This window comes from Amphiura filiformis, chromosome 9 (genome assembly GCF_039555335.1).
Source record: "Amphiura filiformis chromosome 9, Afil_fr2py, whole genome shotgun sequence".
NCBI lineage: Eukaryota > Metazoa > Echinodermata > Ophiuroidea > Amphilepidida > Amphiuridae > Amphiura > Amphiura filiformis.
Window position 1 is genome coordinate 4,052,998 of NC_092636.1, and position 27,528 is coordinate 4,080,525.

The 27,528-nt window shown below is 36.0% G+C and overlaps 1 protein-coding gene and 4 non-coding genes across 5 annotated transcripts; 1 reads left to right on the top strand and 4 right to left on the bottom strand.

Annotated features, from left to right (window-relative positions):
• Positions 1–1,534: 1,534 nt before the first annotated feature.
• On the bottom strand, positions 1,535–1,616 carry Trnas-uga (transfer RNA serine (anticodon UGA)). Its single transcript has one exon. It is a non-coding gene; the product is annotated as a tRNA-Ser (tRNA).
• A 231-nt stretch (positions 1,617–1,847) lies between these two features.
• On the bottom strand, positions 1,848–1,929 carry Trnas-cga (transfer RNA serine (anticodon CGA)). The gene has a single exon. It is a non-coding gene; the product is annotated as a tRNA-Ser (tRNA).
• Positions 1,930–7,607: 5,678 nt separating this feature from the next.
• Trnas-uga (transfer RNA serine (anticodon UGA)) lies at positions 7,608–7,689 on the bottom strand. The gene has a single exon. It is a non-coding gene; the product is annotated as a tRNA-Ser (tRNA).
• Positions 7,690–9,734: 2,045 nt separating this feature from the next.
• On the bottom strand, positions 9,735–9,816 carry Trnas-uga (transfer RNA serine (anticodon UGA)). The gene has a single exon. It is a non-coding gene; the product is annotated as a tRNA-Ser (tRNA).
• A 7,346-nt stretch (positions 9,817–17,162) lies between these two features.
• On the top strand, positions 17,163–25,816 carry LOC140160263 (transcription initiation factor TFIID subunit 10-like). Its single transcript, XM_072183538.1, has 5 exons — positions 17,163–17,359; positions 21,172–21,341; positions 22,134–22,198; positions 23,171–23,282; positions 25,144–25,816. Exons 1-5 carry the CDS (start codon positions 17,314–17,316, stop codon positions 25,231–25,233), a joined length of 483 nt encoding a protein of 160 aa, XP_072039639.1. The 5' UTR covers positions 17,163–17,313; the 3' UTR covers positions 25,234–25,816.
• Positions 25,817–27,528: the final 1,712 nt, after the last annotated feature.

Below are 27,528 nucleotides of genomic sequence, written 5' to 3' on the forward strand. Positions count from 1 at the left end.
ACAGCAAAGACACGTGTTTAAAATGTCCGAGAACAGCAAAAGTACAAGGTGCATATGGCTAGTTTTGGGCAGGAATAAACACTAGGTCCTCAGTTTGCTTTTGATAAAATATGAGACTTGCCATTAAACTTTGGTGGAAATGGGACGTCTGGGAACTTCAACAACTTTAGGGCTTGAATGGAAGCAAAATTATTCTGCAAAAATGGCGAAAATGAAAAAGCAGTTATTACAAATGACATTAACTATCTCCAAAATGAAACAGATTAAAATATAATGAATGGTCACGTGTGAGAGTAGTCCGACGTGTAGGACCTTTTTTTCTTATTTCCCAGACAATATTCACCTCAAGACTATGACCACTATCTCATATCTATGGCGCAAGAAAGACGAATCGCGAAACAGGACTTTCGCGATCAATCTTTCTTGAGCAATCAGAGCCTGAGCAGTGATAGTTGGTAACTGAGAAAAAAACCAGGTCCTATTCGTCGGACTATGTGAGAGCTGGTACTCAGTGCGATGATAACTGGTGCAAATTAAACAACAATCTGCGCATGCGTAGGTAGGATGACGGATACAACATGCTGGAAATGCACGAAAATGACAAAAATCCATGTATATAGGGCCTAAAATATTACAAAATGCTATGAAAATTTGAATTTAAATATTCGTATGAATTTTTATGGATGATCTTAACCTGAAATGAACAGAAAAGTTTTAAAAATAATTGTTTTATTCAAACGATGGCCTCTCTCTCTGTACCACTACTTTTTGTATAAATGTAACAATGGAAGAATAACAGTTATATTTTAATCACGGATTCAAATATTTTCTAGGGAGACTCCCGTTTTAATGTTTGGAGATTAGTCAACAGAACTGGCAAAAAACATAAATTTCCACGTTTGCTATTTTTGGCAATATCAAGATTTTTATAGAAAGAAAAACCTTGTTTTTGTCAAAAATAACACATATTTGACCACGCATTTTAAATAAACTAAAACATTTACAGCCCAACAAACTTGGTTTAATGAATTGGTAGTTTATGTTCTATTACTGTTCCAAAAGGCAGCATTCTCCGTACTTTAATTCCGGAGAGAATATAAAAAATACAACAATACCTCATTTCAGACTCTTATTTACCTTAACAAAAACGACTCAATTTCACCAGGTGACTCTAGACCATTGATTTTATGCTAACGCAGTTACGTAATCATGTGTGTGATATAATTTTTACATGTGTTATTTGAAAGACAAAGGTACAGTGTTTATGTAATCATTGAGAAATGCCATGAAAACAATCCACATATGACGTCACGAGTCAACTCTTAAAACATACTGACTGCCCCCGGTGACTGCCCCTCGTACTTTAAGTAAATAGCATTAGATTTATAAATTTTACTTCGAGGACTGTTAAATGTCAAAAATATCAATTTTCACTATGACCTTCCACAGCTCTCTGAAGAATCTGCTTCTCTACACGAATATAATCATGATAATCACGAAAAAAAATTATTTTAGCATGTTTTAAAATACAAATCGCTGCGAGCAGGGATCGAACCTGCGCGGGGAGACCCCATTGGATTTCAAGTCCAACGCCTTAACCACTCGGCCATCACAGCACTTTTAAAATGTTTACCATCAAGAGATGCTGATCATCATATAAAACGAAAATTGTTTCACCACAAAGAAAAATGGGGTAGAACAAAATTAAGATAAAAAAAAGATTTGTCTTTCAAATGCAATTTGAGATGTCTTCAAAATCAAAGAGAAAAACAAAATTTGGATAACAAAAAAAGACATCGTACGCAGCCCATACCAAGTAAAAAGAGTAACATAAAAATAGTATGTACCGCTGCGAGCAGGGTTCGAACCTGCGCGGGGAAACCCCATTGGATTTCGAGTCCAACGCCTTAACCACTCGGCCATCACAGCACATGAAATTCAATACCAATAGATCACCATTTAAGGGATACTACACCCATTGCATTTTCTGGCGGTTTTTTTTTTTTTTCATTTTGCATTTTGTGAAGAAATGAGAAAAAATGGACAAAGTGGTATGCAAAATGAAGGGGCAAATCTTCTTGTTCTATTGGTGGCATCGGTATCAATGTAGCTTACATGCATTTAAAGGTTATAGAAGCCAAAAAGTGGTACATCACTCAGACCATACAACATATTGAAGGTAAAACCAGGCTTGTACCATGGTAGGTATTATTTATAGGTACTATAATACCATAGATGAACTCCTGGATGGGGCAGCTTTAATTAGCATGAGGCCGCATTGATATGTAAATAGTGTATTGTTATTTAAATTTGTGCCCAGACGTATTGAGGGCGACAGTCATGTAATCCAGACGGAGAATGGCTGCATATGCCGTGCCGGGCATGTCAATTTGCTGAGTGAAGGCTGATAATCACCTTTCTGTATAGGTAATAAGCTAGTATATTTCGTGTACCAGTTGGTTATAACAAAAATTAGTATCATATTAAATATATTAAATGTATAAACTTTGAAAGTTACATAAATTTGAAGAGCAGAGCTTCGAAATCTAGCTAAGTCAGGTGATGTGAAATTCTGCTGCGTGACCCCCTCTGCGTGGTAGAATTATATTCATAAAACATTGAACAGATATCATGGGCAGCCAACCACGATTTATCAGCATTTAAAATATATGTTAATTAACAAAGATAAATAATAAAAAGAGTACAAATGGCAATTAACTAGTAAACAAGCCTGAAATCTTAAAATGTTGCCACGTGATTTCCCGAACACATGATATGTCAACATGTGACCACTATTCAGATTTACCGTAAATATTTGGAGTATGCTTGCACATCATGCACATACACTGTGCATTTCTTTACCTCCGTATAAAATCAATAATTCATGCTGGGAGCCAAGTAACATTGTCTGCTCAGTGCAGATTGGTATTTTATTTTACTTGAGAGCATAATAGAAATACCACACGTAGAAATACATAAGACGAATCATGGCGCCATGATGGAAGGTCAGGTCGGGTATCAAAGGTTATTATAACTTAAATACTACTTGTATTTCCCACCTTGCCTCTGTCACATATTTCCTTCATATTATTGACAGCAAGTCCTAATTTTGACTTTGCTATTGCAAAATGTCATTTCATATCAAATTAGTAGACTTTCTTTGAAAAAACATATCACTGGTGCCTGATGGGAATACCCGTCCGCCATTTCATTAAACTGGATCGTTTTCGCCTGGTTTGTGCCCAGATGTATTGGGGCGCGCTATACTCTCATTGAACAGGCAAAGTTCGCAAAACTAACAACGTTGTTATTTGCCAAACTCAATTAACATGATCCAAGGGGTCGAACATGAATTATTCATAACGAGCTATAACGGATCGATAACTGGCCTCACTTTCTAGCTAGTAAACCAGCTGAATTTTTCATAGATTTTGCGTTGCTAATATACCGTGAATTTAGTGTCACCCCCTTGATAATACCTACCATGCTTGTACTATCTTAATAAAGCAAGGTCACTTATTCCATCCAAGACACTCGATGTGCTATAAGTATCATTGGCCATAAGAGTCTTAACTAGCTCAATTTTAACTCGACAAAAAGTATATTTTATGTTGTAACCAATAAAAAAGCACACTCACAACTTTGAAAATTAATTTTGCCGAGCTGAAATTAAAGTTGGCACGCTGTAATTCTGTATTTTGCCGTGGCGAAATTCTGAATTTCACCGCGGTAAAATTGACCTGGCCGTTAGAGAGTCATAACTAATCAGCTCAATTTTGCCACGCCAAAATTAATTTCACCACGCTGAAATTAATTTCTGCACGCCAAAATGAATTCCGCCGCGCTGAAATTCCCAGCCAATCAATTCTGCCCAATGAGAATTCATCTTACAAGTTAAGTTTGCCAACAGTGTCTATAAGACGACTTCTGATTGGATTGAATTTCTCCTCGCCAAAATTAATTTTGGCGTGGAGAAATTCTGACCAATGAGAATTCATCATACAAATTAAGTTGGTTAAACAGTGTCTATAAGACGAGTTCTGATTGGATTGAATTTCTCCTCGCCAAAATTAATTTTGGCTCGCCAAAATTAATTTGACCTGGCCATTAAAGTCATAAGTAGCTCAATTTTGGCTCGCCAAAATTAATTTCACCTCGCCAAAATTAATTTCATCTCGCAAAATTAATTTTGGCGTGGACAAATTCTGACCAATGAGAATTCACCTTACAAATTAAGTTGGCCAACAGTGTCTATATAAGACGAGTTCTGATTGGATTGAATTTCTCCTCGCCAAAATTAATTTTGGCGTGTAGAAATTCTGACCAATGAGAATTCATCTTACAAGTTAAGTTGGCCAACAGTTGTGTCTGTGAGACGAGTTCTGATTGGATTGAATTTCACCTCGCCAAAATCAATTTTGGCGTGGAGAAATTCTGACCAATGAGAATTCATCTTACAAGTTAAGTTGGCCAATATTGTCTATAAGACGAGTTCTGATTGGATTGAATTTATCCTCGCCAAAATTAATTTTGGCGTGGAGAAATTCATTTCAGCGCGGTGAAATTGAACTAGTTATGACTCTGATGGCCAGGTCAATTTCAGCGTGGTGAAATCAAATTCGGCGCGGCGAAATTATGTGAGTTATGATTCGGATGGCCAGGACAATTTCAGCGAGGTGAAATTCAGAATTTCACTACGCCAAAATTCGTAATTTTGCCGCGTTGAAATTGAGAATTTTGCCGCGGCGAAATCTGAATTATTTGAGATGTCTTTTGAAAACTGAACAGACAAAAAATATGTTTAACCAAAAAAAAGCGGAGGAAACTGTAAGATTGGTTATTAGCAAGATTGACGCGTTTTTGCTAATGACGCTATTAGCGTTTCATTAGTATGATACCTCTATGTGTATTTAGCGCTAATAGCAACGCTGATGAAAAAAATGCTAAAAGTGCTAATATCCAAACCTTTTTTAGCGTTTTAGCAGTCATTAGCACCTCATTTGCAAATATGTTCAAATTATATATAAGAAAAAATAGTCTGGAGAATACGTGCTATTAGCGCTAATAGCGTATGATAGTACAAGAACGCTATTAGCGCTAATATCACCTGTTAGCGTTAGATGTGCTGATACCGTTATTAGCGATCATAAGCACGTCATTTGCAATTGTACTAAAATTGAAAATAATCCTAGTCTATGGAACTATTAGCGCTAATAGCGCTATTAAGCGCTAATAGCGTATGATAGCACAAGAATAAGAGAGTAAGTTGATGGAACAAAAAGAGATTTTAACTGAATTATTTGAGATGTCTTTCGAAAATCAAAGAGAGAAAAAAAACATGTTTAACAAAAAAACCGACATATACACCAAATGAATACCTGCATGAGTGGAAGAAGGGCCCAACTCCATCAAAACTGTTTTTGAGATATTAAGAAAAAACTTAATATTTGGACAAGTTTTATAGACAGAATGTTTTCATCTTTAGGGGACCTTTAATACTTGATCATACAATATTACATACATTCGAAATTATATACGATGTTTCCATGGCAACGGTACAGGTCTTAATACGAGCTGGAGTTGGGCCCTTCTTCCACTAATATAGGCCCTACTGCAAATGCCAGTTCCGTGTTATAAATAGCTACAGAAATTAGGTAATCACCATTAATTGCACAAGTAGAACTCATGTAATATGTTTAGCAAGAAAGTTTATTGTAGTTAAAAGAAGATTTCATGGATGAACAAAATTGCTCTTTAACCCTATATTTGTGGAAGAAGGGCCCAACTCCATGGAGTTGGGCCTTTCTTCCATGAAAACCATGATTAAGTGCACGTGGAAGATTATTATTTTAGAGAGTGGAATTTGGCTCATCTTTCACACACAAGGAAGAACAGTCTGCTGGCAATAAAATGCTGGGTCTAACTCGTTTTTGTAAAAAATTAGAGTTGGGCCCTTCTTCCACTCAGGTATTCAAATGTAATTTATTAGAAACAGTTAGGGATCTAAAATGAGCGTTTATTGCGTTTCGACAGTATTTTTTGTGGGACATGAGAGCACCTCAGACCTATCGAATTGCATTCTGAATACGAAGCATGTCTTTCTGATATCAAATAATTTTCATTTTTTGAAAATCACAATATAATACAAATTTTATGACAAATTATAAAAATTTGATATTTTTCAAATTTTTGATATATAAGAGTCCTCGAAGTAAATTATATAAATCTAATGATATATTCTTAAAGTGTATGTAGCAGGAGGAAAAGCCGACGGTCAATTGAAAATTTTGACCTTTCATATTGAAGATATGGATTTTTTTCCCAAAAGACCTAATTTTTTTGGTGTTTTGGGAAAAAAAATCCATATCTTCAATACGAAAGGTCAAAATTTTCAATTGATCGTCGGCTTTTCATCCCACCTACATACTCTCTAAGTATCAATCATCAGATTTATAAAGTTTACTTCAAGTACTGTTAAATATCAAAAATATCAATTTTTAATGATTTGCTATAAAATGTGTATTAAATTGCGAATTTCAAAAAATCAAAATTATTTGATATCAGAATGACATTCTTCGTATTCAGAATGCAATTGAATACCTGAGTGGAAGAAGGGCCCAACTCCATCAAAACTGTTTTTGAAATATAAAGAAAAAACTTAATATTTTGAAAAGTTTTATAGACAGAGTGTTTTCATCTTCAGGGGACCTTCAATACATGAACATACAATATTACATACATTCGAAATTATATATGATGTTTCCATGGCAATGGTATAGGTCTTAATACGAGCTGGAGTTGGGCCCTTCTTCCACTAATATACTGCAAGTACCAGTTCCGTAAGCAGATGTGTTATAAATAGCTACAGAAATCCATTAATTGTACAAGTAGAAGCATGTAATATGTTAGCAAGAAAGTTAATTGTAGTGAAAAGCAGATTTCACGGATGAACAAAATTCGTCTTTAACCCAATATTTGAGGAAGAAGGGCCCAACTCCATGGAGTTGGGCCTTTCTTCCATGAAAACCATGATTAAGTGTACATGGAAGACTATTTATAGCGTGGATTTTGGCTCATCTTTCACACACAAGGAAGAACAGTCTGTTGGCAATAAAATGATGGGTCTAACTCATTTTTGTAAAAAATTGGAGTTGGGCCCTTCTTCCACTCAGGTATTCAATTCGATATGTCTGATGTGCTCTAATGTCCCAAAATAAATACTGTCCAAACGTTCATACCCCAGCCCTTAACGTAAAGAAATTACATAAAATAAACATCGCTGCGAACAGGGTTCGAACCTGCGCGGGGAGACCCCATTGGATTTCAAGTCCAACGCCTTAACCACTCGGCCATCACATATTAAGATATTATCATTTAAAACTTAAAATCGTATCACCATAAAGAAAAAGGTCTCTATACAATCGATTGATATTAATTCTTGAGTAAGATGGTGGAACAAAAAGAGATTTAAATGAATTATTTGAGATGTCTTTCGAAAATCAAAGAGAGAGAAAAACATGTTTAACAAAAAAAAAACCCGTCATATACACCAAATGTAATTTATTAGAAAAATTTAACGTCAAAAAAGCACGACATAAAAAACATATCGCTGCGAGCAGGGTTCGAACCTGCGCGGGGAGACCCCATTGGATTTCAAGTCCAACGCCTTAACCACTCGGCCATCACAGCAGACGAGGATTGCTCCAATGAAACTTATTGTGCATGTTTGCAAATTTTGTTACCAAGAAGAGATCATTAAAAATTATTTTCTTTTTTAAACATACCAAAACAAGTTTCTTTTATATTATTTTCAAAATTGGTAAATAATTATGTGCATCCTGAGGAACATACTATTATAATAACTGATAAAGATCACTTAATTTATGTCGATTTCAATTAGCCTACATGACACGGTTGATTGCTATAATCATTCATGAAATATGTTGCATTTTAACAATGAATGCACTTTAAAAACACATGTCATTATTTTTCCATCATTATCTTTTTTTGTAAGATTTTAGATTAAAGTAGATACTATTAATGATATCAATTGACTTTCTTTATACTTAAAATGTATTAAACATTAATTTTTTTCAACCATTTCCTCTTTAATGTCATGCCGATAATAATCATAATCATTTCAACAAAACAGTGGACAGGATTTCTTTGGGGAAATATGTGCTTATTTAAGCATCAAGCGGCAAGTTCGCGTAAAAGCTGGAAACCAAATTATTTTGGTTAATTCGGGTATGCTGAATTAGACAATTATGTCTGCCAAGCTATATTGGAACCCCGGGACCCTAAAAAAGACCCCCACACCCCCTACATGCTCATATAGGGGGCAAATATTAAAAATGCTCCAAATTCACTGCAAAACATCTCAAATTATACGTCTGGGTCTAAGGATCACAAAACTATAACATAATTGCGCGCAGGACATACATTTACAAAGTTATGAGGCTCAACAAGTCCAAGGTCAATTGCTTATGTTATACAGGGGTGACAATTAAAGTTGCTCCGATTTTCGTAAAAATTGATGCAAACTGTTCCTCAAGTTCTAGGAATTCAGGAAAATAATAGTTTTTACCATTTGCGAGGTCAACTTCAGAAGATAGATGATAAAAAATTCAAATTCCCCATATGGAATCCTACATATCTTTTGACTCTTTGCTGTGTAACATGCTAACTAGACATCGCAGATAATGCAAACTATTCTTTTTCTGAAACCTCTTAGCTAGGAGATTAATTTGCCCCAACTTTTACGAAAATTTGAGCAAGTTTATAACTTTTGACCTATACACAACAAGCAAATCGACCTGTGATCTATTTGTGATCCATAACTCTTAACGATATAGGCTACGGTCGTACATTTCTGGGATCCGTGGGGCCAGACAAATAATTTGACATGTTTGAAAGTGTTATTGGAATAAAAAATAATTTGTTCCCCCTATGCGATCCTATGGGGTCATTGTAAAGAGAAATAACGTAGATATGAAACACGATATGAACATGTCACAAAAATAATCTGAGATATAGATGCTTGAAAAAACTTTCCAAACTTTTGTTGAGGAGTTTAGCTCAATTTTGCCATGCCGAAAATTGCTATTAGAGAGATTGCAATGTTCCAAACGCAGCACGTGGAACGTACGTTTTCACGTACACGTTTTTACGTATATATGTGTTAAATATTGCTAGTCTCGGTTCCAAACTGGATTGTGCTCATTCGTCACGGAGGAGAACAAGTCGGCTGTAATAAAGACCACAATATTTGATCTAATCTAATCCAGGTCGATAGAGGGCATAGTGATTGAAAAAATAGCAGTATTTAAGTCTCTGCCTAATTCAAACAGGCCGTTTTTGATTTTGACTAAAATTTTGACCTACATGCTGTTTAAACTTAATTGTTTTGTTTTTTTGTGCTCCCCAAGTTATTGGAATGAAAAATAATTTGTTCCCCCTATGCGATCCTATGGGGTCATGGGGGGGGGTCTTTATGTATGTATTGCTTAGACAACAGATTCGCGTTCAGCATACCAAATTAACAAAAATAAGCTGGTTGCCAACTTTTACGCAAACTTGCCGCTAGGAACGCGATTTTTCCAAAATAGAACCAGCCTATTAACGTCTTTCGAAAACTAAAGAGAGAAAAACACGTTTAACTAAAAAAAAGCGTCACCAATCATGTAATTTATTAGAAAAATTTAATGTCAAGAAAACTGACATAAAATACAAAGCGCTGCGAGCAGGGTTCGAACCTGCGCGGGAAGATCCCATTGGATTTCAAGTCCAACGCCATAACCACTCGGCCATCACAGCAAGTGACATCTAGCGCAAGATAAGAGATACACAAAGTATAAACATGATAGATCCGCGATATCGGCCAATAGTCTAGTAGATAACCATAAAATATCGCTGAAGCATATGGCCAGAACGCAAAATTAATGCATTAGGCTGAGTTCACATAGGAGTATACTGTATCGGTATCGGTATCGCTATACAAATGTACGCTATATGCTCATTCGATCAGGCTGAGTTCACATAGTATACTCAGTATACTCCTATGTGAACTCAGCCTTAATGATCAAGTAAAGGTACTATTGCGGCGAATGGTATTCCGTAGATATAAGAAGATATACCATAATATTAATAATGAAAAACTGAGTGTCTAATCGTTGAACTGATTCCCCGGGTAACGAGCCAGAAACGTGACACTATCTATACCCATTAAGATAGATTGTAATAACAAATCAGTGTCATCAATAATAAGATCTGAGATGCAATTGTGTAAAAAAAAAAACATTTTCAAAAGTATTCTTTGGCATGATTAATGTAAAAGAAATGATCATATCTAGCATAAAGCATGTTTCTAATCTTAATGGATTCCCATATAACGAAAGTATAACGTGAGAAAAAAAACCACTTAAATGAGAATATTTTAAATTTTCACCTCATTTTCGTAAATCAGTTTGTGCTTTGATTGATTGGTTGACATTAATCAGAACATTACATGTCTATTGTATTATTTGAATGGGCTAGATAATGGTTGAATGAATGGGTTTGTATTGACGCTATCTTGGACTTGATCATGCTGATGGCCACTTTTATCATGTTTAAGTAGACCGAAATTATGTTGGCAGATAAGGTCATAAAAACATGTTTGACTAATGATGCGTAGATAATTAGATAATGTATATTAAGGGTGGCCGTAACCCTGGAATTATAGAAACTTGGGCGGCTCATAACTGTTAAATTATTGGTCTAAAAGTATATAAAAGGCCCCTACATATTTAGAATGGCAAAGACTTGACAAATCCATCTGTGAGGTCAAATTTGGGCAAAAATGCTCAGTTTTGAAGACACCTCCCCCAAAGAAAAACACCACACGGTTTTTTGACCCAATTTTTTCGGGGAACTTAACCAAATAATATTATTAAACGCGTCTTAACTGCTCCGTAGGCAACTGTGTTGTAATTTCGTTCTGGTTAACCAGACCGTAATACAAATTTGACGATATATATTTTTTTTTTCGAATTAATCTGCAAGAATTTCTTGTTTTTGTTTTGTAAACATTCTGTAGTCAGAGGTTTCCAGCGGAATAAAAATTTCAACTTTGAGAAAAGTGGGGGATGAGGCTATGGATCACAAAATACGGTCAAATACCCCTTTACTTACAAAATATTATAGGGTGTATGGCTAAAATGTATTTCATCTATATTGGGCTGATTCATATTTTAAAGTCCACACTACTCCTGCACAAGATTTTTGAAAATATCTGCCACGGGGGAGTATGAATTTCAAATGGAATTTAGCATCAACTTTATAAACTCACCCTCCCTCTGTAGAAGATTCGGGTTGAATATTTCTCAGAGTGTGACATTCAAATGGAGCTGCCTAATATGTCCATTCCATTTGAAATTCATATATACTCCCCTATTTCTAACATCTTCCACAGAGTAATGTGGATTTTAAATGGAATAGCCCAATTTTTAATATTCAATGTTCCCAAGGAACATGTTCCCAAGGAACATGTTCCCAAGGAACATGTTCCCAAAGGAAAATAATATACCTAATTAATATCGAATTAATTGCTCCCAGTTATTGTCAATTTTTTAGTTGGATCAGTACTAAGTCAACTTTTGATTTAATTCAATAAGGTTAAAAGGCTGGCATCTTTTTTTTTTTTTTTTTTAAAGACAACTTGGTTGTCCGAAAAAGAAAATTAATAAATAACCCCATAATACCAAAAATGTAGGCTTTTAAGAGCTAAAATATAAAATGCACTTTTTCATAATAAGAACTTTACCGATATGTAGTAACATATACAATTCACTTTTTCATATAAGAACTTACCCAAAAGGCCTATGTAGTAACATTATACAATGCACTTTTTCATACATGTAAGACCTTTAACCGCGATTTATGTAGTAACTTGCAGGATATACTGCACTGTAGTAATATAAATTCTACATGCTGTAAAGTTAGGCAACATGCTGCTATATTCGTATGCCCCTAATAAATGTGCCCCAAAGATGGGCCAATGAAAGAGGGTTCAATTTTTCAGGTTAATTTAAGTTAAAACAAAACACACCCCATCCCAACAATGTTTACACCCCCGCACCCCCCCCCCCGCACACCCCCACACACAATGTTTTTAATATTTCACTACCCCGTTGTACCACCTATTTGTCTTCTTCTTTCCATTATTTTGAATTCTTGCCACTAAAAAGTTCCATAACTTTTCCAGTAACCATGGTAACATTATGTCAGATTGAATATATTGGCCATGCTTTCGTTTAAAGGTATACATGTACTTGTTTAAAGATATATGTCTGTGTTCGTGAGCACGGTTACATGGACGTGAAATAAAATCACAATTTATGATTAATCATGTATAAATACAGGGTTTTGGTTAAAGATCAGTTTTATATCAGGTAATCATGGAATAGGGAGCTTGATTATTTTGATCATGAACCTGTAAATTACCTTGGCATATAATAGGTAGATGGCTGACGCTCTCTTACGTTATGACACAATTTAACACCGTCACAATCCTGCCTGATTTTGCTTTTCAATATTTGGATGCCTAACTTTTCCACTCAAGTTTTAGCAAAGCAAAGTTAGGCAAGCTGTGCAATCTTTCGAATACGATGAGCCTTCCTCCGCGCAGCTCCGTATAATTTGCCTAACTTTATCACATCCACAATGTGAGAAGTTATAGCAACGCTATTATAGCCGTCTTCTGAAGATAGCACGAAAATTTGGGCAATTCCAAGCAAAAGTGGACATGGACCAAAACATGAAAATGCTTAGAACTTTAAAAACTACAAGTGCTACAATGGCAAATATGGTATCAAATGAAAGAGGTTAACATGCTCCTTAAATTAAGTTGTCTTGCAGTTACGTTGGTGCATATTTACCATGAATTTTTTTTAAAACCTGTTTATGGCCAAATTTGTTACTTTTCTGAGTTAAAAAGGCCTACATTTTGGATCTCCTTTGCACCATCTTCATTAAGGTTTTATTTTATGTTTTTTTTTAAATATTGCTCAAGGAATATCTAAATTTACATAATCTGTGATGTTTTTCATGCTTTTATTTTTCTTGATAACTAACCTTTTAAAATTCAACATTACATTAATTACGTTCAAAATATACATATAAGTATAATATTTTAAATATATCGATGAAATTTGTGGACTATATTTTCCTGCAATGTATTCGTATGTCTAAACTCACGCAGGTTGAATCACATTTTTTTGCAGTATAAATGTTCGCAATTTGATTGAATCATACCCACATTTTGTCACAAAGTTTCGAGTCGCCGACCGGCGTCATTTTAATGTAATAATGATTTAATTCTCACAATGTTTGACCAAAGAACAATAGTGATGATGACTCCATTTATTTGAATTATTCGCATTGTCCTTTTGAGTCACAGTGTAAAATCAATGGTTGACTCATATTTTAGAGAATATGTGTACATATTAATGCGTCATATTTCATGAATTAATCTGGTGCGCTGATTTTGTCTAAAGATCCAAATATTAGTCTTAGTAAAGTAAGCAGATATGCTATTGTATAAATTTATATAGTTGTTAACAAAATCGCAAAATGATGGACTTTTAGTTGTGGTTTAGTTTTTTTTATGAATATTCGTTTCCATTTTGATTTGTTGGTTTTTACTTTTAAAAGATTTTACTCTTGTCAGAATCTGTTTTTTATTATTATTATTATTATTATTAATTTATAATTCCAATGAAATTAATTAACCATAAATAATATTTCTTTGATTTTCATATATTCCATATATTTCCGATACTGATCTTTTGATAGCGATGTAAATAAAATGCTTTTGTGTTTTGGGGAAATTTTTCAACTTTGCTTTCACTAGAGAATTGTGTAAGGATTCCACTGTATCTTCGAAATTTGGAAACAAATTGTTTAAAGGGACCACAAAATCTAGACACAAAAGTAGGATAGGCCTATTCTCAAAATTGTTCTATGGTCAAAAATGTCCCCATAAATCGGTAAACATTGTTCTATGGTCAAAATGGATGATAATCGGTACAAAAAATTAAAATATGTAATTTTGACCTAGTTTGGTTCCTTGCTCTAAATATAAGCAAAATTTCACAAATTTGAAGTAGTAGCTATAGATGTTTGACTCAAGAACAACATTATAACTTAGGCCTATATAGGCTAACTGTAGTTTATTTGGAACTTTAAGTTCTGCATTAAGTCCTATTAGGCCATATAAAATTAACATTTTGGTTCTCGTCCAGAGGATTTTCATGAATTGATGAGGGAGGGAGGTGTTTTTTTGTTTGTTTTTTTTTTTTTTCAATGTAAAATCAGCACTGTCAGTAGTTTTCGGTCTTTTCCAACAGTGCTCGAGGAAACGATGAGGCACTTTTTTTTTTTTTTCAAATGTGAGATTCTGAGGGATAAACCCCTAGAGTACCACAAAAGACTTGGAAGTGATCCTTGTTCTCTAATAAACTTATTTAGGCCAAGTAAAAATAAAAACATGTTTCTCGTCCGGGTTTTTAAAAATTAGGAGAATGAGTGGCTTTTTATTTTGTATTTTTTATTTGAAAACGACGCTAAATACCTGTATTTGGCACCATATTTTGGGTATTCGACATACAGATTGATATCTGAGAAAAAGGAGGAGGCCCTTTTTATTTGATTGTTTTGAGAGGTAGACCCCTTTAGTGATCACAAAAATCTTCTTCAAAATAAGTTTCAACTTCTGAAACATCTTTTTCAACAAGTTATAACTGAAAGTTTACAAAATAAAAAGAAATTTGAAAAATCTTCAAAAAATGAGGAGGGCGCGGACGAGAAACATGTATTTTTTTTTACTCGGCCTTATAGCCTATGTATGAAAAATTCATAAATCATTCCAAAGTCTAAAATAATTAAAAATTCTTTAAAAAAAAAATCTGACAAATCCCAGAAATTGAGGAGGGAGGGACGAGAACCAAAACATTAATTTTATACCGCCTTATAGGCCTAGGCTACATGCCAATTTTTTTTTTGGGGGGTTGTTTTTCTTTTCTTTCTTTTTTTGTTTTTTTTGTTGTTGTTGTTGTTTTGTACACTACTCGAATAAATTTTAGCTTTCGCATGTGTGGGGTGTGTGTTTTTTGTTTGTTTGTTTTTGTTTTGTTTTTTTTGTTTTTTTTTTTTGTTATTTTTTCTCTTAAAATACTAGTATACTAGCGGGTACCCGCGCTTCGCGCGGGCCCCCGCTAGATGAGTAAACAGGAGCGGTTAGTAAACGGTAGCAGTTAGCATAAACGATGGAAATGGTAATCATGGCAATTGGTATCGATTCAACAGCTCAATTAGTACGCGGTCAGTGATGTGGTACCATTTGTTGCCTCCATTTGGAAACGATTTCCTTTAGCATATATCTTTTGCGTAATTTTGTACCAAACACCCTTTTGACTTATTTTTTCTTTGTCTTTCCTTTTTTCTTTCAGTTTCTCTCTCTATCTATTTCCATTTATTGCTTTCCAGTTATTTCGTTCCATTTCTCTCTATTTCATTTTCTTGCTTGTTCGCTTTCTTTCTTTCTTTCTGTCTGTCTGTCCCTCTAGCTTTCTTTCTTTCTGTCTATTTTTTCTTTGTCTTTCCCTTTCTTTCTTTTCGTTTCTCTCTCCCTTTCTCTTTCTTGCTTTCCCTTTTGTTTCCTTCGCTTTTTCTTTCTTTCTTTCTTTCCTACTTTCTTCTTTTTTTACTTAGGCATAAATCCATCCCGGAGTGGGGAATAAATTCCCCAATATTTTGATACGGGACATGGTCTATAGGCCTACAATCACCTCCATATTGATGCATTATGTGGGTTTTGTTCTTTCTTTTAATTTTGTTTCTGTTTCATCATCAAGTAGGCCTATAGCAACAGTTGACACCTGTATACATGTGGGTTTCTGACAAAGTTAACCTCATATTTGGCCAAACTAAAAAGTGGCCATTTTTGTTCACGCATGTAAAGTGGGTTTCTTTCTTTCTTTTAAATTTGTTTCTGTTTCATCAAGTAGGCCTATAATAGCAACATTGGGTTTCAAGATACCCCCCTATTTTGATAAGGGCAATGGTCCATACAATCACCCCCAAGAAAGTTGACACCTGTAGTAGGCCTATATGTGGGTTTCTGACAATATCAACCTCATATTTGGCCAAACTAAAAAGTGCCCATTTTTGCGGTCTTCGTGCGAATTTCTTCCACTTTTGCATCATATAAAATACCATCTTCATTATGGCCATAAACTATTCTGTCGCCAAACGGTGCAGGATTCACTGTAGGCCTATTTCAAGAAATTGAAACGGACCCTACCTATCCCCATATCAAAAGAAATCTACGCCGCTGTTAATGTTGTCAAAAGGTGCTGGATTCACTATTAATTATAATATGCCTACTTCAAGTTCAAGAAATGTTTTTCATATCTCTATCCCCCCCAATGTGCTAATAATGCTCCACCCTCCCCATCGAAATTCATCACAACATGACAAACGAATAAACTCAAATTATACTTCCAATATTATAGGCCTACCTTGAATTTAAGTTACCAACAGTCATCATAAACGAATGCAGCTGATTTATTATATAGCGGTTGCTAAATAAAATGCCCACTCTCCATCGAAAGTCACCACGAACGGATAAACTATGATCACTTTCAAAAAGATCACTTAAAATGTTTCGAAAATCATCTGTGTAGCGGTTACAGCATGACATATCCGCCGTGAGCAGTGTGTTTGTCTTGAACATGCGCGTATAGGATACGCGTATTTTAAAGCTTGTCCGTAGCAACGAAGCAACGCGTGCGGGTTCACCATTGGTTGATCTACCAAATAAATCCAAATAATTATTTGTATTTATTAATTTATCTATCTATCTATGCATTTACCATTCATCCGGAAATGCTAGAACTTATTTATTTATCTATTTATTAATTTATAATTTATCTATAATCTCTGAGATGATTTATCTATAATCTCTGATTATCGGCAAGTTCCTCCTCAAAGTATCGATCTGTATCGATTATCGGCAAGTTCCTCTTTAATAGTATAGATTAACACAAACAGTCATGCTATCTACCGTCTGGGACAGGCAAATAATTAAATTAGCGCCATCAGTCGACCCAGTGTCGATTGAAAACAAGGCAAAGGTCATCTGACGGAAAGCTTTGTTTCTCAGTTTTTCTGTCTGTTGTTTTACCAATTTTTACATTTTTATTCTGCAATTTCTCATTATAAATTGAAAGATCTCGGTCCTGTGTAGCTTATCCTCAAATCGGTGTGTTAATCATGGCGAACATGCAAGCAGCAAACGATATTAAACCCAGTGGTAGTGGTAAGTGTGAATGAATGAAGATCAGATGCAAAATTCAACAACCATGGCATGACACTGAGTCACTGTGATGTGAGAGAGAGCTCGAGAGAGAGAGAGAGAGTGATAGTACATGAATCGAATTTATGGGTTCCTACAGTCACCCATGGAAAGCAGGGTACTGAAAAGAACTACTCCCTATTCCAGAAAAATACAGCACTAATTTTTGGGGATAAAAAAAATATTAATTATCCTGTTTTGCCAAATGAAACATAGGCTAGCTAAATCCTAATCCTTTAGTTAGTCCTAAACTGGCAATAAAATTAAAATTTTAATATTTGGCCAATTTTTGGAAATAAGGGCCAAAAACATGCGTTTTTAGGGTGTTTTTCGTATGCTGTGACAATCAAGCTCAAAGACTTGTAGTTGTACTAGTTAAGACTAATTTCAGTTTATGCATTCTAGTTTTTGGAAAAGACATGTTTCATTTTTATAACCCATTATTTAATTATAGTAACACAAAAAAGTGGGAATTAGAGCAAAATTGCGGCATCTACTCAAGATTTTGAATGCTTAGACTTGTTCCAAGTCTTTGATTTTTGTGACTCGATTGTCAGAAAACATGACAAAAATGCATGTTTTTGGCTCTTTTTTCAAGAAATTTGCCAAATATTAAAATTTGACTTTTATTGCCAGTTAGGACTAACTAAAGGATTAGGATTTAGCTATGTTTTATTTTGCAGAACTTTATCATATTTTTTTAATCCCAAAAAATTAGTGCTGTATTTATCTGGAATAGGGAGTACACTATGTCCACATGGGCCATGAGTGGGTTTGTTTACATTGCAGTTATGCAGTAATTCCCTCAGAATTATAATTGATGGAATGACATGATTTGCGGCGCCGCCGGCGGCGGTGAAATTGAAGTAGTAGATTTGCGTCCAGAACTTTTTGAAATCCCACGCGGCTTTTTTTCATTATTCATTATTTCTATTCTATTAGGCACAAACGAACTACCCCCATTCACGCTGTACAAAGTTAGAAGTAAAGGAGCCGGTTAGCACGCCAGGCACCACAAAGCATGCAAAGTGCATAGCATACCCATGGGTTCCTACAGTCTGAGGGCCGACGACCGGGCCGATGACACACATTCGATGGGTGTAGTCAGGCATTAGCATATTCATGTTTGGTTTTTTTCAAGATGGCTGCTGGCTACCGGCATTGCCTGGCCTGTCATGCTTGTTGTACTGAACTACACGCCCGGGACTCGCGGTGAACAACCAACACGGGTGAACAACATCATTGCAGACTCATTTTCACGTTTTTTACGACTGTTTTACCAACTTCAAACTTGCTGATTTTATGTTTGAAAGCCATTTTTTCTTGTTTCTGGTAAATAATGAAATTTTTTGTAAATAAATGAAAAAATATGCGGTACCGTAGGTTTTGGAGCATGCGGGCGGTGGACGCAAATCTACTACTTTAATTCCCATGGCCTAAGTGTAATACTCATGATACTGGTTACTATAGCTAGAATAATAGTTTCTCGATCATGAGAGTATAATATACTGCGTGCACTGTGTTTAGTGGAATGACACAATAGTGCGATCGATTGTGCACGCACAGGAAATGCAGAGCGTGTGTGTACAGGCGTTGTACGCCGACGCAATTGTCATTGCGTGCCTATTGAGCTCTCATGATCTGGGCCGATTTCGGTAAAATAAAGGTTAAATACTTGGCGAAAATTGCATTTTATGTGAAGCTGAACACATGAACATGTAGAGGAGAGTCTTTATTTTTGTTGTTGGCTGGAGGCCGTATGTCAAGAAGTTATAGAAATGGTAGTATTTTTGCCGATTTGAAAAGGGACAAACCTCAGAAAACTACAAATTTGTCTTCTGCATCGGATTTGTTGTCAACGGAGGTCAATGGCTTGTGACGTCATTCGGGGTCACCTATTGCACAAACTGGGGCCTCACTGAACTCAAGGCGCAGTTTCAAAGGTTCACTCTGCATTCAAAAAGTACTCACATGTTCAGTTTTGTGATATAATCCTTAAAAATAACACTATGAAGACTTCCTGCATCTCTTTTCTTCATTAAATCTGCATTTCACATCCAAAAAAAATGCAATTTTTTCGCCACCATGTTATCTCTAATGAGACATTAATTTTTGTTATGGTGATGATCAATACGGTTACAAATTTGGTCATTTTACAACTTCAAATGTACGGTACTCGAAATTTATACACGTGCACCAAATATGTTTTCTTTAAGTCAACATTGGGGGGCCCCCTGGCAAAATATTGGGAGGGATTTAACCTCCCCATCCTCCCCCCCCCCCCCGGATCTACGCCTATGAGCTCAGCCAAGCTTCACAGCATTCAGTAAATGCATTCTAGCAAAGTGGTACACAGCTTTTAGCAAAGCCCAACCCATAAAAGACTGTAGTAAACTGACAGGCTTTGCTGAATTTACACACACTGCTCTGATGATAATAATAATAATTTATTCTTATATAGCGCATTACATCAAAGACCACAAGGCGCTTTACCAATAAAAATATGAGTACGTAAAAACAAAAAGCCCATTGAATAAAATATTATACATCATAAAGAAATAAGAAAAATGAAATAGGCACACGATGAACATTGCACAAAAGGGAAATGAAATTGCACAGAAAACATACATGCAAAATGAGCAAAGAAACAACTAGGTGAAATGTTCAAAGTGACGGCATATATATAAAGCAAAATAAGTTTAACCAAACAGCAATTTTGACCATTGACCAAATATCGATCAAATCTATTTTTACGAACATGCTTGAATTGATAATCCCTGACACCTAATTGACTTTTTGTTGATCGCAGACAACCTAAGTAACGACCCTAGACATGCTTGTGGATTGACCATTTAAGGAGTGGGTCGTTATATAAACTACTCACATAAAGAAAGTCCGCACTTACCTAACCCGTCCTACACCAAAATCATGTTATGACACGGTCGTGTGCAGAATCTTGCTAGCTCCGATTTGAAACCAAATTTGCTACCAAACACTCTAAATTGACAAAGATTGATACCAGTGTATGAAATTTAGGTGCATTTTCAAAAGTTGCAAATCAAAACGATGCATGCAGTCGAATTTGCTTTGCGTGGCAATGTGGTCAAGCTTGCTTGCACACGATGGCCCCTGTCGACTATCCCAAGTATGCAGTTTATTCAATTGTTAATTTAGAACACATGGATTGTTACAATGCTCTACTGATGAATACTAGTGCATGATGCCATCGATATGATCTAGCGCTTGTTTGGGGCTATGTCAATGGTCACGCTCTGCCATTCACCTCTACAGGTCCACATGGTCCTTTTTAATTTACAGCTTTTACAAATGCACCAAATTTCATATACTGGTATCAATCTCTGTGAATTTAGAGTGTTTGGTATCAAATTTGGTATCAAATTTGAGCTAACAAGATTCTGCACATGATCTTATCAATCAATTTGTCAAGCAAGTTCAGGTTTTGGTGTAGGATGGGTTACATTATGTGCAGACTTTCTTTATTTGAGTAGTTTAGTTACTGAACACAGAGGAAATTGATTATGGTTGTATCATCGACCAGTGTTTATAATCCTGCTGCTTTATTGAAGGCACATAGATTGTTGCAATGCTTTACTGATGAATACTAGTGCATGATGCAATCGATATGATACATATCAGCAGTTTGCTTGTTAGTATTGAAGCTAGACCATCAGTGAAGGCAGCAATGCATTGCTGAGGTCGGCAAACCATTTTGGCTGTACACCATTGTTTCATGTTTGATTTATTTTTAATTTTAGTGGGTGCATCAGGGAGTAGTTCCAGTGCTGACACATCACAGTCATCAACACCAACACATCCGGGGAATAGTAACAGTAGTAATATGGCTGTGGCTAACGGGGATAGAGTCAGACCTGCAGGGGATGCATTAGAAGATATGCTGACACAACTCGAAGATTATGCACCTACGGTAAGTCTTCGTAGTAGTTTTCGTTGTTTGCTTTTATATTTTGTTGTCTGTCCCTGAAGAAGAGCAGTTTATCTGCTCGAAACGTCGGTTGTATTTTTGTTAACTTTGTCCACCATCCCTGTGGTTTTGGATTTTTTCTAATGCAGACGTAACAGTGCATGTACACCATTCTGGTTTACATACTGCATTAGTTTTTATCTTGTCTTTGTCTTTGTTCCCCACACCAAGTTGGTATACCTGGCTCGAATCTTTCTGTAGAATACATGGGCTATTCGCCATCATAATGTGACGTCAAGATCAATCTTTGCCAGATCAGCTGGTTCTCAATGGGTTGCTAACAGGTGTGCAAACAAGCGTGAACCAGTAACCAGCGTTCCAAATAAGCCCTATCGCAGTGTCATTTGCACCCCAAAATTCACCTGTTGCGATACAACTTTAAAAGTGTGAGTGCAAAATTACGATACCACATTGTACTGACTTTATGTGTTGATTGTCTGAGACTGCACTTCAAATTGCTATGCGTCAGATGATATTGCACTACAACTTTTAAAATGGGGTGCAGAAGTCCACCCCAGGGTAATTTTTTTTAAATTGATTTGAAGACTGCCCATAACTAAGGTATGATGCATTCACTATGGTGGCGATTACTGTACCAATTACTGAACTTCATTACCATGCTGGAATTGTGTTGCTCATTTGAGATGACATCCCTCCAGATTCTTTATTCTAATAAATGTGTATGATATCACTGTCACCGCTATCCAATAAATTTGTGTTGTGATTTTATTTCAGATACCAGATGCAGTAACAGGGTACTATCTCAACAGAGCTGGCTTTGAAGCATCAGACCCAAGAATGTAAGATAATATTGAATCACAGGGACTGCCTTTTGAGCAGAGTGAGAGCAATTGATCTCTACTAGTCTCCATAAATCTGATATAGGAGAGGGAATTTTAGCTCTCCTATGTTGACCATTCTCTCCTTTAATACATTCTATTGAAAATTGCTCTAAACAGCTCTCCTTGAAGGCTCCAGAAGAGCTATTAGCCTGGAATCAGCAGACCTTAATTTTATCAGCTACAGTCTGGGAAATTAAAATAGTTGGCACACTTGCTCAAAACAATCCAAATGTGTACCATAGCAGTATGATGTTGAGCGATGTCATGTATTCAAAGTACAGACCCCTCTCTGTATCCCACCCTTCACTACTCACCTTCTTTCATTGCAGAGGGTCTCACAGACCTGTTGACAACACCCCTTACCATAATGAGCATTCAGGAATTGAAGTACAAAGTATGCTATTGCTCCCCCATGCCAAAATATTATGGTTGTTAAGGTCCGTTCATACTTCCACCACATATGCGATGCTTTGCTTTGCGATGCGGTGCGTTGCCGCACTGCATCGTACTGCAAACTACTGCATTGCAATATCGCAATGAAGTTAAATACATTTTAACTTGGAAATGCGATGAGTTGCGTTGAGTTGCGGTAAAAAGTAATCGATATATCGGCATCGCAAAGCAACGCATCGCAAATGCGGTGGTAGTATGAACGGACCTTGAGTGTCTAGATACTAGTTTGCACCAGCTCAAGTGCAAAGCTACCATACTTATCCAAATCTGTTATGACACATTTATGATATTGGGTATCCAAAACACAATTGCAGAGATTTTGGAGACAGTAATTTTGAAGTAGAGGTGATATTGCAGTACATTGAATGAAATTGATTTGACACTATCACTTGGCATTTACATGATCTTCAAGTTTTGCAAAATCTAAATAACACTTTTTTGAATTGAATGTTTGTTTATTTGTTTGTTTGTCAACAGAGTAAGATTAATCTCATTAGCAGCTCAGAAGTTTATCTCAGACATAGCCAATGATGCACTACAGCACTGTAAGATGAGAGGGTCAGGAAGCAGCTCAAAGAAAACAGGAAAGGTAAGTGTTAACCCTAACCCCACCCAATTTCACAAAAGCTTATGCTGGTTTCATACTTTCTGCTGTGTGACGCTTCATCATGCCGCTTGCACTTGTCTGAAGCGGAGCGGCACAGCGCTGAGCAGCATGACTCTGAAAGCCACTGTTGCCGCTCAGCACTGCTCCAAAATCTTTTTTTGTTCTCATACGTCAGAGCAGCACCACTCAGAGTTTACTTGAATTCAACTCCCAGCGATGCTGCCGCTTCGGCAAAGCGGTGGAGTGATCGATATATCGGCTTGCCGCTGGTCATCGCAGTGAAGCAAAATCCTCTTCAGAGCGGCAAAGCGGCACAAAAGTATGAAACCAGCATTACACCCTGGGTGCCTCCACTTAGGCAGGGTGGGCCAGGGAACACACAGAGAACTCCCACCCAAACAATGTGAAGGTATGCATTTCATACCCTTTGGCCCATATCATACTACTAATAGTTACAGTGATCATGATAGTAGTTGGTAATCAAAAGCAGGAATCGATTGTACAAACACTACCAGCAATTCAGTCGTTGCTACCAAATGATTTGTTTCACTCCCAAGTTGACTGGTTGCGATTTTATGCTGAGCATGTGTTGGAAAAGTATAGACCTTTACCCCAAACTTTCTGCATTTGAGACCTTCACATCCAAATGCGAAAGATTGGGCTGATGGCACGCTTGATCACGGGGCATAACTACTATATTCTCTTTTGCCATTCATATGATCAAAACAAGCAGAAACAATACAGTTCAGAATGATCAATTATAATATAACCAAAATCAGATAATTCAGCACCAGATATCATCATGTTATATCACCCTCCCTCTGTGGAAGATTCATGTTGGGAATCTTTATCAGAGGGTGTATGAAGTTGTAATGGAGCTGCCTAATGTGCTCATTCCATTTAAAATGTATACTCATATTTCCAAAATCTTCTACAGGGACAGTGTGGATTTTAAATGGAATAGCCCCAGTGCTGTACGGTGTAAAAACTGATTGAGGAGCACATTAATGACTCCTAACTTTATAAATTTAGGCACCCAAATTTTGCTCCTAAGTAAAAAAGCTGAAGGCGCTAACTGAGTAGGACAATCAAAACTTTCAATCTATCCTATATTGACTGCATGAACACACATTCAATTATATTATACTGTATGGCTGGGGCTTCCCTGTCACAGTAGCTTGGCGTAGGTAGGTGTAGAATATTCATAGCTGCTGTACTCTATCTATATTCCCATTGAACGCTACATACTCCATACACAGCATGTACATGTTTTCCAGGAAGTCCACATCGAGATTATGCATATTCATAGCCGTACAGTCGTACTATTGACAGCTATGTTTTGTACATGTTTTACGCTTGCATGGATCGCCCTTTCGTTACGTATGGTACATTCCTGTGATTGAATGCTGTGTACATACACTGTACATGCGCTGTATTTTGTTTATCATGGCGATGTGCCGATGTCGTAATGTATTGTACAGCAGTGAGCATGGACATACATCACAATGATGAATGATCGCACTAAAAAGACTGGATTTCATACTCCGAAAGATGATGGTAATTTAGTGGTTGGGTTTGTTGATACTGGCATATTAGCAGCCTTTTTACTGTGGGGCAGGAGTTCTGGCGATAAAATCTTCAACAGTTGGTCGCCATTTGCGCCAGGGATTGAAGGTTTAGTCGCATCCAATGCGACTAAAATGGTCGCACCGTACAGCACTGAATAGCCCAATAAGGCATACAGTTGGCTTTTAGTTTAGTCAAGACTCTTTTATGAGAAACAGCCTTCAAATTTAATATCTGTCTAACCATATATATATTTTCTCACTTTTCTTATTTTCAGGACAAAAGATACACATTGTCCATGGACGATTTGAGTCCTGCGTTGAGTGAGCATGGAATCAATGTGAAGAAACCTTACTACTTCACATAGCATCTCATCCAGCCAACCAACCGTATCTGTAAGCTGCAGCTGTACATATCATGTGTATTATATGAAATTTGTGTATTGTCGCACACACAGTATAATAGACCCTGGTCAGACATGCATTTCAGACTATGGTACGGGTAGCGTGTGACCGCAAGCGACCATGGTCAGACTATAGTCATAATATCATTCCCCAAGACCCCAACGATGCCAATTAATTAGCATCATTTGTGCCCAAGTTACTATGGTAGGACTATAGTTAGTACAAACAATCAGTCGTGTGACCCGCACAATGCGTCATCCAGTCATGCATTTCAGCGTGAAAACAAGCTCTTAGACTATAGTACACTGCCGTGTGACCGTACATTGTTTAGTTTACTATAGTCTGACCATGTAAAGAAAGCGATGGTTGGATGGTGCAATTATGTACGTCAGACCAGGGTCTTAGGTACAGTGTAACCTCTTTTATCCAGCCATAATGGGACCAAGCATTGGCCCGGATAAGTGATTAATCCAGAGTCAGTGTGCTAACATTGGGACAATAGAGGATTACTCAATATGGGTTCATTTTACACTGAAATATGGTATTTAAGCACCAGACAAAAAAAATTATGTTTGGTTGCCCTCAACGACCTAACCCAAAAAAAATTAGAAATCTTGGGTGGGTTTTTTTTTTTTTTTTTTTTTTTTTTTTTTTTTTTTTTTTTTGGCAATCACTTTTTTAGAAGAAACCTGAAATTTTAACAGTATCAAGGACATTTCATTTTTTATTCACTCGTTTTATTTATTAAAAGCACATTTGATTAAAAACAAGAAGTATTTCCATTTAAATTCAGTCTAAAAATGCAAAATCTTTTTACCGTAAAATGATCAAGCATTTGTCAATTCTAGCTTTTTCAAAATGGAGGAAAAATGTAGGAAGAACCCATGAAAAAAAAGGATCAACCTACCGACCCTCCAAATTTTTGTCTTGGAAGGGCAACCAACCAATTTATTTTTTTTGGCCTTATATGTAACATAGATATGAATTTCAGCACATGAAACTAATGCATCAAAGCATTCAAACATGTTTTTCTATGAAGATTATATGCCCAGATAACAGAGATCCGTAGAAAAGATGTCTGGATAAGGGAGGTTTTACTGTATCTGTATAATTTATGGAATCAGGTGGAAAATTCTTAAATGTTTTGTTTGTATTTGGGCTATTTCATTATAAATGACAACATTGAGTCCCAAAAGGGGTCAAAATTCAAACTCATTTATTTCATGCAAATTCATTATCATTTCAAAGTTCAGATGGTGTGTCAATAATTCTCAAAATATTAGAGCGTCAAACCCTCAGGAACCATTAAAAAAATTAAATTGAATTTTTGCTATGTAAAACATAGCTGCCGTCTGGAGGGGACATTTTTTTAAACAATTTAATACACAACTTTGAAAGAGTATATGTAACCAACATTGGGTTCATACTTATTCATATTTAGTCTGTAATAATTGTTGTATGTTCCTTTACACTTCAGTGTCTTAAATATGCCAGTTTCAATATAAAACAATTAGTAAATTGATACTAATCCAGATAAATGGTGCAAAATTACTACATATTTTAAGGATAAACTTTATCTTCACATGAAAAATTCATGAAATAGTCATTTTGTCCTGCCCAATAGCTACACTGATGCATAAGTGAGTATTCTGCGTCAATCTGTTGTACTAGTCATGGAAAACCTAAAATAAAAGACCCTCCTGTGTCATTTGTTCTGGATAGGACACATTTTTAACACATAATAAAGCATACTTTAACTTTAGAAATAGCTGCATCAATATTATTGCATCAATATTATTGCATAAAAGATCCCCAGCATTTAAAATCCACTACAAACAGGGTTAATATTCTGGTTAAATTAGGAATATTGCAATTTTTAGCTAACCGAAGTTCAATGCAGAATAATATCATATGTGTTCTCAACAACTGGACAATAATTTGAACACTAAAGTGGTTTGTAAGCATAATTTGCAATAAAATGCAAAAATTTCTTGTGGGTTTGGCTCTTTGAAATTTTTATTGTTTAGTTTGTTTACCAATTCATGGAAATGACATAATTGTGCTGGAGAGGACATTTGTTAAATTGCAAACAGAATCGTGGATACAGGCTTGCAAAAATGCAACAAATACCAAATCATGTGCCACCTTGGTAGAAGGAAGACCACTCTTCCTCTACAAATTTCACATTCTATGATATAATCCTTCTTATTTCAACAATTAGTAATTAACTTCAGTTCTGGAGAGGACAAATTTTTAAC

What these genes read in the sequence shown, in the direction of transcription:
- LOC140160263 (XM_072183538.1), top strand. Translation starts at nt 17,314, where the DNA reads ATGGCGAACATGCAAGCAGCAAACGATATTAAACCCAGTGGTAGTG. An exon ending in TCGAAGATTATGCACCTACG is followed by an intron (nt 21,342 to 22,133) that starts GTAAGTCTTCGT and finishes ATTTTATTTCAG; the next exon opens with ATACCAGATGCAGTAACAGG. An exon ending in GCTCAAAGAAAACAGGAAAG is followed by an intron (nt 23,283 to 25,143) that starts GTAAGTGTTAAC and finishes TCTTATTTTCAG; the next exon opens with GACAAAAGATACACATTGTC.